Genomic DNA, 15,519 nt, shown 5'->3' on the forward strand with positions numbered 1-15,519 from the left:
CGCTGTGTTGAGCAGATCTCTGCAGTTCTCCGCGGATTTGCGCGGCTCCACCAATGGGATCGCTGAGTTTCTGCAGATCTGCGCAGAACGGCGGAAATTCTGCGCTAAAAGAACGCGACAGCTCAAGCCAGCAGGAAGGAGAGCCATGATGTGGGTGTGATTTTATGGAGAACTTAATAAGATAACTTTATCGTTGTGTCTTGGGGTGTTTTTTGTTGGTTTTGTTTTGTTTAAACCCTGACCTCGGCCCCGTTGTGTGAAGTGAGGAAATTCAAAATGTCATTTATTATTAGGGTGAGTATTCGACATTTATATTTTCTTACAACAATATTTATAATTGAAATAAGACTGTTGTTAAGCAAATGCACTGCTGTCATGTTATGTATTGGCTGATGCGTTGCACGGGTGTATCCAAAGCCATTCTTGGTTGAGGTACATGTTCCGTTTTATGAAGTTAAATTGTTTGTGAATTAACGTAGCTTCTAGATCTCAATGCTAGATTAGAGAAAATGACACGGGGACCCAAATCTGCGTTGCACCTAGCGTTGCAGCCGGACATAAGGTGTGGTATAAATAATGTTCGCATCCGTTTGGCGCAGATGTCCTCAGCTCTGCGCTTCTCCGCCAATGGGATCGGTGGGATTCTGCAGATCTGCGCAGAACTGCTGACATCTACGTTACAGAACGCCAACAGTGACAGGACTCATACGCAGCTATTCAGAGTTCTGTATATCCTTGCTGAAACGACAAATCTAGCACAATAAATCCCCAGGCAGCAGTAGGATGCAATGCATTTGTAGATGCCTGTCTCGAGTATTTATGCATTTTATTCTATTAAGATAGTAACTGAATGTGCACCTTGTTATGGGTGGCATAAACAAAGCCAGTGAGTCTGTGTCCTCAGAAAGACATCTTTTAAAATGTATAATTTCCCTGCATCTGATAGACAGAATAATGCAATGCTGTTCACTTTCCTGAAATGTGCTTCCTCACTTTTTATGTTTCTCTCTTCATCAGTTAATTCACAACAGTTTGGCTGCCATTCGTGACTTCATCTTAAGCCTTTTCTTTAAAAAGCGACCAGCCATAACCCTCGAGGACCCCAATATCAAGTACACCTTACGGCTGGTAGACAAAGAAGTAAGTTAATTGTTTGTGCTTCCCCTACACAGTTAATTGATAGGGAAGCTAATTGCAGTAGGAATTGGATATTTTTATTGAAAGGTTTCAGGATAATATAATCTGGACCAAACAGCTGCTCATACCATTTTGAAGTATGTGATAATTTAGATAATTTAGCCAATCTTGCAGTTAAAAAAGATTATGACACCATGGGTATTGTATTTCTTAGTTTTTGGATGCCCTTTCTTAACCCCTTAACTGAGATCTGATCTGATCTGACCCAATTTAACATTTGGACCCCCACTGCTATAATCTGCTGTGATGTCATTTGCTTTGTTAATTCTAGATTATAAGTCACGACACCAGGAAGTTCCGCTTTGAATTGCCATCTGCGGAACATGTACTAGGGCTTCCTATTGGTAAGTTAAGCTTCTGGTGTACAGCTGGAATGATGTTGAGTTCATGGGAATGGGAATGAAAGCCATGAGATGGAGTACTAACATGTTTAGATCGATAATATCTAACCTCTTGTTTGAATGTTGTTCATGGAGCTCTAAAGTTGCAAAAATGACACTTTAGCTGCAGTGGAAGCATCAAAGTGAAGATTCCAAGCGATATTTGGATTAATAATTAAAGAATACAACACAAAAGGCATTAGTTGTGAAATAAATATATTTTTTAAGAATTTGGAAATCTGTTTTTCTGCTGTGTTGTATGTGTTATCCAGGGATTGCTGAGCTCTCTGTGATCTAATGGGGATGTGCTTGTTTCAGGGCAGCACATTTACCTGTCTGCCAGGATCGATGGGAGTCTCGTAGTGAGGCCATACACACCAGTGTCCAGTGATGATGACAAAGGTTTTGTAGACCTGGTGGTGAAGGTAAGGACTAACTTGTACAGATGAAGGGCTGGTTTCACAGACTCAGATTAGCACTAGTGGTGGACTACCTGATGTTATTCTAGGTAGGGTTCCCAGGTGTTGTTAATCCAGGCCTGTGAAACCACCTGTAACAGTATTATAATTGAAGTGCACACTAATATATGCAGGAATTGTTCTCATTTGCCTTTACCTCATTGTGGTATTGCAATTGTTATAGACCGCATTGTTTTACATGGTATTTCATTTTGTCTTTATCACTCAGATATGTTAAAGATTAATCATAACACCTTGAACCATTTTGTAAATTTGCAACATTATGATTTAATTATAAATATGGATTTAATTCAGGAATACAATATCAAAAGTTGTAGGCTGTCTGGTTGGAGAAGTACATTTTTACATTCAGCATGTTTGTGTGCTGAGATGTAAAAAGAGATCAAGACCTAAGATAGACATTTGATGTCAGACTTGTATATAGTGCATTTCCTTTTTGTAGAATTCGAATGATTCACTTTGTTTTGTTGGTGCATTTCTTTATATTTTTTTTAAGTACATTTGTGCAACAATACATACTTGTCATAGTTTCAACATGTGGATTTTGTTCTGCCATAGATTTATTACAAAAATGTCAACCCCAAGTTCCCCGAGGGAGGGAAGATGTCTCAGTACATGGAAAGCCTCCGAACTGGTGACACTATTGACTTCAGAGGCCCAAGCGGACTGCTTGTGTACAAAGGAAAAGGTGAGGGGCATAGTAGGCAAAATGTTCAGCATTGTTAAAGCAGACAAGTCTTTGTACCACACCATGTCTTTTAGCATCACTGTAATAAACTGATGCAAATCCAATTAGTTAAAAGTGTTCCTATTGCAATGGAAATTATAATTTTTTTATAATGGTAACAAAGATTAAAAGTTAAATATATTTTGTAAATTCTACTGCAGACTCAATATTGTATGATTAATTATTAGCTTTTGACTCGCTGTATTTGAAAATGCCTAAATATGTTCGTCTATGCCAGTGGTTTTCAAACCGGTCCTGGAGTACCCCCTGCCCTGCTGATTCTTAATTGCTTAATTGAATCCTTAATTGCCCTAACAAAGCAATATACCATTCAATTAAGTATTTAAGACCTAGGTTTGAACGAAAACCAGCAGAGCAGGGGGTACTCCAGGACCGGTTTTAAAACCCCTGGTCTATGCTATGCATCTCTTGTGTGTCTTTCTCTACAAAAAGCAGAACTCTAATTTGATATGGAGTGAGATGTTTTTTTTTGTTTTGTTTTGTTTTTGTTTTTTTATTTTTCTGGACAAAATTCAACAGATTATGCAGGGCCTTGTTTTTGTATACATTGTCTGGCAGTCTAGTGATAGTTCAACATACAACAGCTTTTAGTACGACATTGTATTTGCAGAACATAATAATTTACAGTTGAGTGGAGACTAGAAAGACGGAAGCCTTCTGACTGATAAAAAAAAATACCACACAAAGAAACCACACATTTCTTAGCATCTAAACCCTGGTTGACATGTTCAAATGATAGCTGCATGCTATAAATTGTTGAAGAAATCTGTCACTAGATTTTTGACTAGATTTTCCATCTGCAATCTTGTGTTTTTAGAAGTGTCGTTCTTGCTAATGGATTTTGGTAGGTAAAGACTAATCTCTCAAATTCAGCTTTGTCACAGTTTGATACTGAAAATGACTTGTATGGTCTACTTATTAAATAGCTTACTAAATAGTTGTTCATTCACATAGCTTTACAGTTTTGCATGTTTACCTGAACATGAATGAATATGGGATATATGTAATGGAATGGTAATGTGCATACATGCTGTGCATTAATGTGTGCTTATGCCATGTATTCTAAGATGTAAAAAAGCTTTTTTAGCAAAGAAGATTATTTTCATAATCGGTTTATGTTGAATTTACCATTTTATAGGTGATGTGAACAAAGCATCTGTTCTCCGAGAGGTGCAGTCAAAGGTTTATTGTGAATACTCATGCATATTAAATGTCCTAAATGACTGTTACCCCAGGAACATTTGCCATTCGGCCTGACAAGAAATCCGAGCCAGAGATCAAGATTGCGAAACAGCTAGGAATGATAGCTGGTGGGACTGGTGAGTATTACATCACCTGGATTCTTTGCTTACATATGTTTACTCAATCCCTATTCATTATTTCAACTTTCTCTTTTCTATTTGTAGACACTCTTAGCTAATGTCTGTGTATAGCTGATTTGGCAACAGTGGAGTCACTAGCAAAACAATTCAGCAGTTTTATTTGCAGTATATGAATCCATATATAGTGAAATATTTTTCTTAAGGATCATACTTTAGGAAGGCACAATTTGTTTTCATGTAAGATAGCATTGCTCGTTATCACCCCCTGTTTCTTTGACTGGCACACAAAGTAGTTCTCGGATCATAAGCTATTCCTAAGAGATTAGTGAATCATTCTGAAGAAAACTTACCTGATGTACAGTATGTGGTGTACTTTCTTTTTGTTTCAGGGATTACACCCATGCTGCAGATTATCCGGGCAATCATGAAGGATCCGAAGGATAAGACCGTCTGCTCCTTGTTGTTTGCAAACCAGGTGAGTGAGCTCTTGACGGGGATTTCTGGTTTCCCAGTAGATTGGTAAGTAAAGGTATTGGTATTAAAGGATTCATTCAAAGACCTTTTTCTTTACTGACAATGTCTTTTCCCCTCCAGACTGAGAAGGACATTTTACTGCGCCCAGAGCTGGAGGAACTCCAGGTTAACCACCCTGATCGCTTCAAGCTGTGGTTCACCCTGGACAAGGCTCCGGAAGGTAAGACCACAACTACAGCAAAGCATGGACTGCTGGCGGGGTTACCCTATCGTGGCTAGAAGCAGCAGCAAATGGGATTTTGTTTTCAGTACATGCACGAGTTAAGCTTTTGGTGTAAACTTCAGTGTCAGTTTAAAAAAATTCCTGTATTCCCAAATAATTACTTGGTTGAGATTATAAATAGGCTCTTCCATTATAGAGTTGAGTTTTCTGGGGTTGATCTAATTAATGTTTTGAAGTATTGGAGATGCAAAGTTTAAAGGAGATTACATGGTCACATAAATCTGAGGAGGACAATGATCCCAGTTTGTCCAGTTGTCTGTAGTAAATGCACAATTGTTTTGTTTCAGGCTGGGAATACAGCCAAGGGTTTATCAGCGAGGACATGATTAAAAGCCACTTGCCAGCCCCTGGGGAGGACACTCTCATCCTGATGTGTGGACCTCCTCCCATGATCCAGTTTGCCTGCAACCCTAATCTGGATAAAGTAGGCCACGCCAACGGCAGGAGATTCACGTTTTAAGTAGCAAAATTAATGGAAGCAGGGGGTTCTAGTTCTAGTGTATTTGGCTACCGATAGCCAGGAAATATTGCTCCTCCATGACTTTCACACAGTTGGTTGTTAAATCAGTAGTTCAACTTTAGAAGCAAAAAATGAATAATGTATTTAGAGTTCACTTCAGAATGCCGTTGCCTCATTAGAGTTGATCTGAAAACCTAACAGTTCCAGGTATCGGCATTAATTCCATCGTAGCAATTAATTGCTGATGATTGTTTGTTGTTGTAAATTTTGGAAAAAAATAATGTTGATCAAAATGTATTGGACGGAACCATTCTTTACATGAAGGGAATAATTAATTGTCCGGACCAATGTTTTTAGTTTTTATTTTTATTACCTAACTTATGCTTGTGTGTCAGCTACCATAGCTGGTGGGTAGTCTTTAGACTAACCACAACCTTCCCTTGGCCATACAATCACACATCAACATCACAATAAAAAAATCCATTAAAAAAGTTTTACATCAGTAAACCTGTATTGACCAGTAAGAAGGCACCCCAAAGTTGTACATTGCAAAACATTTACTGTTGCTTTTTGTTTGTGTTACAGACTAATCTATAGTAAAATTATCTAAAAGTACATGTATATAACTGAGATGCATGGTATTTTGCTGATTTCTCTACCAGTATAAATGCTATTCTTCATTATTTTTCTGTGGCAAATGCTATACTTATGGTCTGCTATGCCTATGCAGTTCTGTTGTCAAAATGAAGGGCCAAGTTCAGAAATCTGCTACTGCCAGGCTAGAGACAAAGTGGAAAAACAGATATACACATTGAGCACTTGGTGGTGGTATTTCACTGATGTTTACATGAAAAGGGTTGGTCGCCTAAATAGCAATGTATACTTCTACAAGTCCTAAAGAATGAAAGCTATGGCACAGCTTGTTTATGCAAAATGTTTCCAACATGCAGGATCTTTTAGCAGATGTCATCTGCCTGTGAGCTTCAACTGCCATTAAAACAAGGCTAGAGAGGAACCTATGCCATGTATTTTCAATATGCATGTTTGTTAATGCTGCAAGTGTTGAATATGGGTATTTGTGCCTTCTGTTATTTTGACACAGCTCTAGCTGTAAATACCTAAGCACTTAAATGATGTACGGTGACAATCCTAGTTGCCTTAATTTTACAGCTGGCAAATATCCACCTGCTTGATCCATACCCACTGTGTGTGTTCCATGTTGTCAGATGTAAATTTTACAAACTGGATGACAAACATTTTGTTACACAGAAACTGTTCCCTTACTGGTGATGGATCAGTGCAATAAAAGTGTGATTGATTTAAACCAGTGGGGACCAGTTTTATTTCAGACAGGTATGAGTGACTGTAGGCACTCTCTCCTCCGTGTGATTCAAAGGCCTTTTGTTTTACAAAGCAGCTCTATATATCTTCTCATAGCTGTGTTAAAACAGTCAAGTGCCTTGTTTTGGATGAAAGTGGAGTGAGCTGAGTTAGTCTTGTTATTCTTTAAATTAATATCATGCCAAGTGCCCGGTCTGGCTGATGTTCCGCTAGCTGTATGTCCTCTGTAATAGGAATATAATCGCAGATAATGTCTTCACTAAGTAGTGCAGGCATCAATTTGATTTGTGCTGTTTGGTATTTGCATGAGCCTTTTTCTTTTGGATTCAAATATTTGCATTATTGGCTAGTACCTACATTTGCATATGATTTGCAAACCACAATTCATCAACTCCCCCTACATAGATGCCATGGATGTTTCATACAAGTCATGTACTGGTTCTGTAAATTAAGTTTTAAGCTTTTCCTTGCTTCCTAGAATAGTATACCACTACTTGATAAACACAGATTGTGTCCAAGTGTTTAAGTGTACCATATAATAATACATTCTGCTGTTTGAGATCTGTTAAAATATATTGATGTACAGCTTTGGAACTATAAGTACTAACCAAAAAGTTCTGGTATGTTGAATAGTGCTGCTTATATTTTGTTTTCCAAATGTTCTCAATAATCCTGTCTGAAATTCCTTCTTAATTAATCCACACTAAAATAACACTGCACTGTGTAAGTCTGTGTTTAAAAAAGAATTTAAAACTTTTGCCACAGCTAGTTTCCACATGCTTTTTATATTAAATGTCTTGCAAATGTTGGCTTCTAAAAAAAAAATACCAATGTATTATAAAGTATATTTGTGCTTGACCTGTGAATTATGGTCCAAATAAATGGAGGATGCAACAGTTTGTCGCATTTTATTTCCAGCTTTAGCAGCAAGAGACATTATACCTTATCTTCATTTCTAAGTTGTGTTTAAGAATATGCATTTTTTGAGCACGATTTGTAAAATGCTCGGTAAGCTCAGTGTGTGAGATATCTAATGCCATGGTTCTCCACCTTTTTAGTAAACACCACACCCATGTTTGTCCTGTATGCAGTAACAGCTATTATGAGCTACAACACACACTATATATAAACTGCTCCACAGACTATATATACTGTAACATTTGATCAAGTAATGTATGTATGTATGTATGTTCAAAGGCCACCACTTAAGAATAATTGAAAATCTCTTTTTAGTTTTAATTAATTTCACAGGGGGAGGCTAGCACACACTGGGTCACCACAGGCAACTAAGACACTTTTGTTCCCCAACCCTGTTGATCAATGTTTTTTCCCTACAGTTATGTTTTTATTTTGTTTTTATAAATGTGAGATAAGGGAGGACATCCTTCATGCTCTTGTCTTCCTCCTTTCACCTATTTCTGAAGAAAGAGGGCTCAGCTGAAATGCAGCTTCAATCTCACCACAGACCCCTTGACAAGAATTGGGGTTCTTTAAAAACTGTAACTAATATTGAAAGAATCACAAGTGGTCATTGAAGCTGCAGCAACTCCAAAGCTATAAGGAATGTACCCAGACAGCAAATTAAAAAAAGTTAAATGAGAATCAAATATTCAGGTATTAAGACTTCATGCTCATTCAGCAGGTTTTAATTAAAGGGACTGTGTTTCAAATTAGAGATAAGCACAATTGTACAACCTGAAGGTTCTGCTCAGTCTGAAGTGCATCCGACAACACTTTCCATGATCATTACTGCAAAACACCTCTTGCAGGAGATGACAAATTGTCAATTGCGATTCACAATCTAAATATTAAACAAATCAAAAGCAAACTGGGCAAATGTATGCTAGTTTGACTTTCAAATCATGTTAATAGTTGACAGGTTTTCAAAATCTCACTTTTTCATACCCTATTAACCATTTTTTACTTTTTGTAGATCATACCATACATATAGAATACATATTTCTATATAGTGTAACTTAGAAATTAGTTTAACTAGAGAAAATTGATGTAAGAGTTGCTCAGATCCCTAACACCATTGTTCTTAGAGCAGCATTCCAGCATCTCCCTGGTGGAGACGAAAGTGTCAGTCGTCTGAAAGAAATCCTTCACCTTGAGGTCTCCTCTGAGACCATTCTTACCCTTCCTGCTTTTCACACTCTCCAGCAGCGCCCCTCTGATCTCCCTAGTCTTCCCCGGCACTCCGAACACAATGAACATGCCCACGCAGTCCTTTCCCACCAGGGAGCAAAACTCATCCAGTTTCTCATAGTTGCTCTTTTTTCTAAACTGAGAATCAGCCCTGGCAAGCTCCCCCACATCCTCACATGTCTTCTCCAGATCCTGCATCTCTCTCCTCACAGCCTGATCGGACATCTGAGCAGTCTGTACCGGGAACTGGATCTTCACATTCTTGTCTGGTCCGAGGATGGTCCAGACCCAGTCCACGCCAAACAGGAGGCGCTGCTGCCTGGTCATGGTGCTGGTGGTGATGTGTTCTTCCACACCTTTCTCCACACAGTAGGAGATGAAGTTGACCAAGAAGACCTCGTTCAGTGTCTCGGTGCTGGGCTGCAGCTTGTTCTGAGGGTCTTCGAAGCCGAGGTATTCCTTGAGCCTCTGAGATGCATGCACCACGCCTTGGCAGAAGACATCCCACAAAACGTCCGGCTTGGAATCCTGCACGGGCTCCTGAGACTTTACCTGTCCCATTGTTTCACGTCAAATCATGATGTCTACTTTCCAGATTCCAACTGAACTATTCCACTTATATGTCCAGCACTCTCTGCCTGAAAAGGCTCACCCAGGTGCCTTTGTAGCAGGCTTTTGAAAAGAAAGACAAAGAGCTGGTCATGCTGCTAAAGCTCATCTGGATTTGAATTTGATTTGAGCCCGAGTGTGAGGGGTGTATTTGTGCAGCTTCAAGTGAACACGGACACTGGATTCGTCCCCTTTAAGCTTCAGGGTGTGGCTTCTCTATTCCGGTCACTATTGGCTTTCACGCAGCTTTTCTGTGAAGCCAGGCAGGCAATGTTTGTCCAAAGGTGAATCACAGATGTGGTTAACCATGTGTTTTTTTTCTTCATTTAACAACCCCATGCCATCCTTTCTGAAGTCAGACGGAGGTTAAACAATAGTGTATTTCAAATACACTATTTGTATTTCAGATTAAAATTGTAGTAGTTGGCAAGAAACCATTTTTTCTACTTTATATCACCCTTAAAAAAGCCCTGTATTCAACAACTCAAAACAGGTTATTATACATAAATACAAATACAAATCTGCCTATTATAATTCATACACTTTTTTGTTTTGTTTTTAACTTTATACTGAAACATTCAGCCAAAACAATTGGTTCTGCCAGGAGCCATCTTGTAGTGCTTACTATCTGTATTTGCCAAAAGGTGGCACTATGAACCCAAAATATTTCCCATCTATTTACCAAGGAATGCCAGGCAGCTAGCACACAGTGAACCATTTGTGTGCTCCCAATCCCAGTTCTTGATATTTCCCTCAGGAATCCAATCAATGAGACCCAAGGCAGGAAGAGAACTTGAAAAGGGAAGATTAATTGAAATGTGTTTATTGACTTATTAAAATGGATAAAAACATGGAAAGTACACATACAAATTTGACTAATAATATCTTGGATAGCCAGGGTTGCATAACAATATCACTGCTTCATAGCATACTTGTATTGCTTTAACTTTGTTTAAAAACATTCAGAAAGACAGAACATCTGTAGAAAGTTCAACAAGAAATGTAATATACATACTGAAGTATCTATTATACAGGTTTAAGAAAATTAATACATTTATGTTTCATTGGTTGCAACTAACACTGATTAAAAGTAGAGTAAAACAGACCTCTGGAAACAATGCAGCATCATTTGAATGCATCTTACAGCACTTGTGAAGGGTAACATGTAGGGCTCTGCTGACCACTTATCAAATAATGAAACAAACCGAAGCCAGTGTTTATTACAATTTTCCTCCCCAGTCTAGGAAAATTAGAAAGGTAACAATAAATAAATGGGACTTATTTCATGAGAAGTTCCGTCTTTCTAAGCATTTATCTACACAAAAGCCGTGGCAAAAAAAGACAAAAGCATAAATAACATACAAAAAAACACTAAACGTACAAGGAAAAAAAATGGCTATGTATTTGTGCTGAAACAGTCTTCTGATATAAATACATGCAAACATAAGACACTTAAGAGGTACGGATATGTATTTGCAGAGTTTCAGGTCATGGCTGGCTGATTAAATGATCTGAAAACCCTCACCAATTTATTTCAAATACATGCCACTTAAGACCGTTGTTTACACACAACTTTTCCCTTAAAGATATTCCAAACAATTGTAGCTTAAATTGGTACTGTAACTATTGTGCTTTGGCGTCAGTTCGGTCTTTTTATGGTGGATATGATAGGCTTGGCAGTGTGGTTTGTTAAACAGGGATACACCAAAAGGGCCAACAATTAAATTCACTTTGAATATATAACTATGGCTGTTGCTGGTTATTTAATTTAATAGGTTTACAGCGGAGTTGGCTAGATGTCAATGACTAGTTAATCACACAATTAACTAATTGTCCCTTTTTCGGTGGAAAAAATTAAGTTTGTGATTTTGTACACTAGGAAGTGGATATTAATGTAACTGAAGCACTAATGTTTGTTTTTTTGCAATTAAAAAAAAACATGCCATGCTGTGGTTTTGGCTTACCATCACATAAAACTGTGCAGTGACGAGTATTTTGTTATTTAAAAAAACAAAAAACACAGTATTACTTCACGTGATTACATAAATAAACAAATAATCCCAGACAGTATAAAAGTCCATATTTTCCAGTAACCAGCTGGTAGGCAAGCTAGGATCTTTCTACAATTAAAAACAAAATGTTACTGATCTTGAAATATCAAACTGTTTCCATTAGTAGATATGGATCTTCAGGCTGCTAAAGTACAGTTAAGGTAGTGCTGAGAACTGATCTTTACCATTTAACACACTTTTCCCTCCTTAAGATCTCTGGAGATTTGGCAATTTCTCTTTTTTGCGGTTATTTTTTAAAAGTGAATGTATAGTGCGATTAAATATGCAGTGATAGAGTATTAAATTATTTCATTTAAAATGCATGTCATATCAAAGACCACCCATGGCATTTTTTTCTCTTTACATAATATACAGGTGGCACCATTCTCATTAGCAGTTATGATTGGCACAGTTTAATTCACAGCCATCTGTTCTCATGACATCACACACTGTCACACATTTGAGTCCTCGTCTGTAACACTGGCGCTGGGGGAACAAGTCGAAAGTTCTTTGAAGAATTCGTCTTCTTTCAGCATGCTCTGCAAAGCCCAGCAAATACATGTTAAGACACCCATCACTGCAAGAATTGTCACCAATTTAATGGTTTATTCAGACCAGTTGGTAGTTAATGAAAAAATATGCCTGTTGTATGGTTTATATAGCTTAAACCAAGACAGGTAACATGTATTTAGTCATATCATCCAATTTTGAGTCCCTGTTTAACAATCCAATTCTGGTTAAAAATTAAAATGAAATAACATCTTACAGTCAAGTTGTTGATGCCCTCTGAAAATGCTCCAATTTGCCGTACAGTTCCCTCAGAGTCCTCCATCTGGAAATTAAATTATTCAAAACTTTTACAAATCTGAAAAAGAGTAATTCAAGGTTCTTAAACACCCATGGAAGTATTACAATATAATGAGAGGGAGATTGACAAAGTAAGTAAAAATCGAAAGCTCATGAAACTGAACAAATTTTCCACTTCTTCAAAGATGCCTTTGCAAAATAATAATTTCAAAACCCCAACTGTATGTGGAAAATTTTACTTAAATCAATTAAAAATAAAGGTAGTAAATTATGAGTCGTTACCTGTTCCAGACGGTCAAGGTCTTCATCGTACAACCGGATATCCACTCCGCGCTTGTAGTTCTTCTGAAAACTGCTTCCCTTGGGCATTGCCACATCCATGGGGCACACATACTCCTCGTTCTCCTCCTGTCTCTTCTTCCGCAGACTTCCAAAGCTCCCGAAAGGCAGTTTTCTAGGCTAAAGGTCAATGCAGAGAACACAGGATCTCAGTCTGGCATTCCCTTGACACTTATCGCACATGAACAGATAGCAAGGAGGAGTAGTGATGTTCACTGCATTAAGAGTGAGTCTGGTCCCTGGGAATTAGGGATCATCACTGCTATTAGCATTGAAAAGTGAACTACTGCACTCCCCCATTCATACCTTGACTTTGGCTGTGGCCGTGAGCAGGTTGTAGTCAGGTGACTCCACCGACTCTTGTTTCTGCTGCTGGGCCTCCAAGCCTATGAGCAGGTTGAAGTGTGTGGCCAGGTGTCTCCTCAGGAGGGTCTTGTTCGGAGGGATGTTCAGCAGCAGAGCCATCGTCTCCACGTTGAAGCGCGGCTCCAAAACCTGGGAGTCGGGGAAACGGAGATGTATGCAAGATTTGGTTTCTCGGGAAGAAAGTGAAACGTATGAAAAATTGTAGACATCATATGGTTATGGACTTTAGTTTCTATAGTAACTTCAAGATTTATTTTGTAGTGTTTGTTCTGTACCATGAGTCCCCCATGGACACCACTCCCTCTCAGATTGGGGGCGTACTCGGCCAGATCCACAGACCGCAGCCATTCCATCACTCTGTGATTGGTCCACTGTGAAATCTCCGCAGGAGTGATGTTGTTCTGGATAAAACACAAACCATTCTGTTGCTTTAGAAGTGTGAAAAACAAAGCGCTTTATATAATATCTTTCTGACACTATCATCCACTTTATAACTGCTCATGCTGTGAAGAGACATTAGGCAGATTCTGAAACACTGGCTTTTCACCCCCCCCCGCCCCTCTCTGTTACTCATCAGAAAGGAGTACCATGCTTCAATAATATTTACTACACCACCACTCAAATTTTCCTTACAGATAACATCAAAAACATCAACAAAAAACTACTTTCAATGTTGCATCTGATGTAAAAAAATAGTTTTTCCTCAATACTTTTGACTTCAAAGCAAAACAGATCCTGAAGTATCACTTTCTTTATACCTTTTAAATCAACACTAATTTGGTCCATCATCACACTATCTTGGTAACAGGAGAGAAGCAGGACCAGACAAATAATCTCAAACCGATCTGCAGTGGAGCGGTGCCCTGCACAATCCTACCTCGTCTGAAGGCCGCCTACGCAAACAGTTGGGTTCGTAGTTGTTAATCCGCAGGACCTGAATGGCTCTTTTAATACTCAGATGATGAAGGACACTTCCTACTTTCAGGGACAACAAATCATCCTGAAAAGCAAAATGAACAAAGAACATTACACACATTATAGTGGGGAACAAATACAAAGTTGTTTATTTTTGGGCTCGGTCAGAGTCAACAGAATGTTAGGGTATATTGTCAAAAGTGTACAATTTAAAACAAGTGAAGTAATGTTAAGACTGTACAATGCCCTAGTTAGAGCTCATCTGGAATACTGTGTAGCTCCACACTTCAAGAAGGATATCGCTGCTCTAGAGGCAGTTCAGAGGAGAGCAACCAGACTTATTCCAGGTTTGAAGGGAATGTCCTACTGAGAGACTGAGGGAACTGAACCTTTTCACCCTGGAACAGAGGAGACTACGTGGGGACTGGATTCAATTCTGCAAAATCATGAAAATCATCGACTGGATCGTATCCTTGGTTAACTTAATTAATGGACACCAAAACGAGCATGATGGGTCGAATGGCCTCCTCTTGTTTGTAAACTTTATGTTGTTCTTATGTTCTTAACAGTGGAGACTGCTATTCTTCACAACTAGGCCCGATGTTTAATGTTAATGAAAACATGCTTACCACAGTCATGTAATGAAGCATCCTTCCATCTACCCTGCCTTCGTCAAACTGAGTCTTGTACTGGGGTAACCCAATATCGTCCAGCCACCCTACAGACAAAGAGATTGCATTAACTGACCTCGATGTGAAACACTACATCAGAGCAGAACCTGTGGCTGCCCAATCCCCATTCCTCAAGTTTCCTGCTTTCAAGACTCATGTTCAACTATCAAGCTCAGAGGGGGATGGCATCACCAGGACATCCTCATACACTACACACTATGCTAGCATTAGGGTCTGAAGTCTTCGAATGAGAGCGTTCTCGAAGACTTCAATGTGATAAATGGGTTGACATCTCCAATCATTTGGATTTTAAAGCTGCAGCTCACTTGTGACCCAGTTGTAATCCAGCTTTCCTTTGTTGTCATCTTCCTCAGATCCTAGAGCCTGCAAAGCCAGCTGCAGTTTCTTTCTGTGCAGAGGGTGTTTAATCCCAAGCTCCTACAGAGAAGCACAGGCACCACTTAGCGGCTTATTATTTGGACATACACAAACAAGAACATTTGAAACTTTTCTGTCCCTCAGCTCTCAAATGCAAACCAAGCAATAGGTTCAACTTGAGATGAGGGACAAAATTAAATTTACAGAGCATTCAAAACGTATTAATGACTAAAAGTCAACAAACATCCTTAGCAAAGTGATAAAAGTCCTGAAGCACGCCTGGACTCACCCTCTCCAGATCCTGCTGAGACGCCTGCAGTAAAGTCTGGCCAGACATGATCCAGTGCTTGGCTGAGTTGACGTGCAGACCCAGCCCCTGCTCCTGCAGCCAGCTGCACACCTGGTCCTTCGTCCACTTGGCGAAGGGTGTGTCGAGTTCACTGTAAGTACCACAATACACAGTCCACTGGGTATTTACATTGCATTTTCACACTGTCCGAAACCTGACTTCCAGCTTATGAAATGTTAAATTTATATTACCCACTTCTTAT

General features: G+C 38.9%; 3 protein-coding genes across 19 annotated transcripts in view; 1 reads left to right on the top strand and 2 right to left on the bottom strand.

Moving 5' to 3' along the window:
- Positions 1–112: 112 nt before the first annotated feature.
- LOC136750384 (NADH-cytochrome b5 reductase 3) lies at positions 113–7,580 on the top strand. Its single transcript, XM_066705418.1, has 9 exons — positions 113–294; positions 1,018–1,140; positions 1,469–1,541; positions 1,896–2,002; positions 2,615–2,744; positions 4,040–4,123; positions 4,516–4,601; positions 4,721–4,820; positions 5,171–7,580. Exons 1-9 carry the CDS (start codon positions 277–279, stop codon positions 5,341–5,343), a joined length of 894 nt encoding a protein of 297 aa, XP_066561515.1. The 5' UTR covers positions 113–276; the 3' UTR covers positions 5,344–7,580.
- Positions 7,581–7,861: 281 nt separating this feature from the next.
- LOC136750385 (rab15 effector protein-like) lies at positions 7,862–9,591 on the bottom strand. Its single transcript, XM_066705419.1, has one exon. It carries the CDS (start codon positions 9,391–9,393, stop codon positions 8,677–8,679), a length of 717 nt encoding a protein of 238 aa, XP_066561516.1. The 5' UTR covers positions 9,394–9,591; the 3' UTR covers positions 7,862–8,676.
- Positions 9,592–10,248: 657 nt separating this feature from the next.
- ppfibp1b (PPFIA binding protein 1b) overlaps positions 10,249–15,519 on the bottom strand; it is a 48,157-nt gene continuing 42,886 nt past the window's right edge. For all 17 annotated transcript variants that reach the window (XM_066705435.1, XM_066705431.1, XM_066705437.1 and 14 more), the window contains 9 exons: positions 15,258–15,408; positions 14,917–15,028; positions 14,549–14,637; positions 13,882–14,004; positions 13,280–13,405; positions 12,945–13,133; positions 12,582–12,758; positions 12,259–12,324; positions 10,249–12,031 (listed from right to left, as the gene is read on the bottom strand). In XM_066705435.1, the coding sequence (XP_066561532.1) occupies positions 11,945–12,031; positions 12,259–12,324; positions 12,582–12,758; positions 12,945–13,133; positions 13,280–13,405; positions 13,882–14,004; positions 14,549–14,637; positions 14,917–15,028; positions 15,258–15,408 (1,120 nt within the window). In that variant the 3' untranslated portion in view covers positions 10,249–11,944. The remainder of the gene's footprint in view (positions 12,032–12,258; positions 12,325–12,581; positions 12,759–12,944; positions 13,134–13,279; positions 13,406–13,881; positions 14,005–14,548; positions 14,638–14,916; positions 15,029–15,257; positions 15,409–15,519) is intronic.

Source organism: Amia ocellicauda, chromosome 5, assembly GCF_036373705.1.
Source record: "Amia ocellicauda isolate fAmiCal2 chromosome 5, fAmiCal2.hap1, whole genome shotgun sequence".
Taxonomy (NCBI): domain Eukaryota; kingdom Metazoa; phylum Chordata; class Actinopteri; order Amiiformes; family Amiidae; genus Amia; species Amia ocellicauda.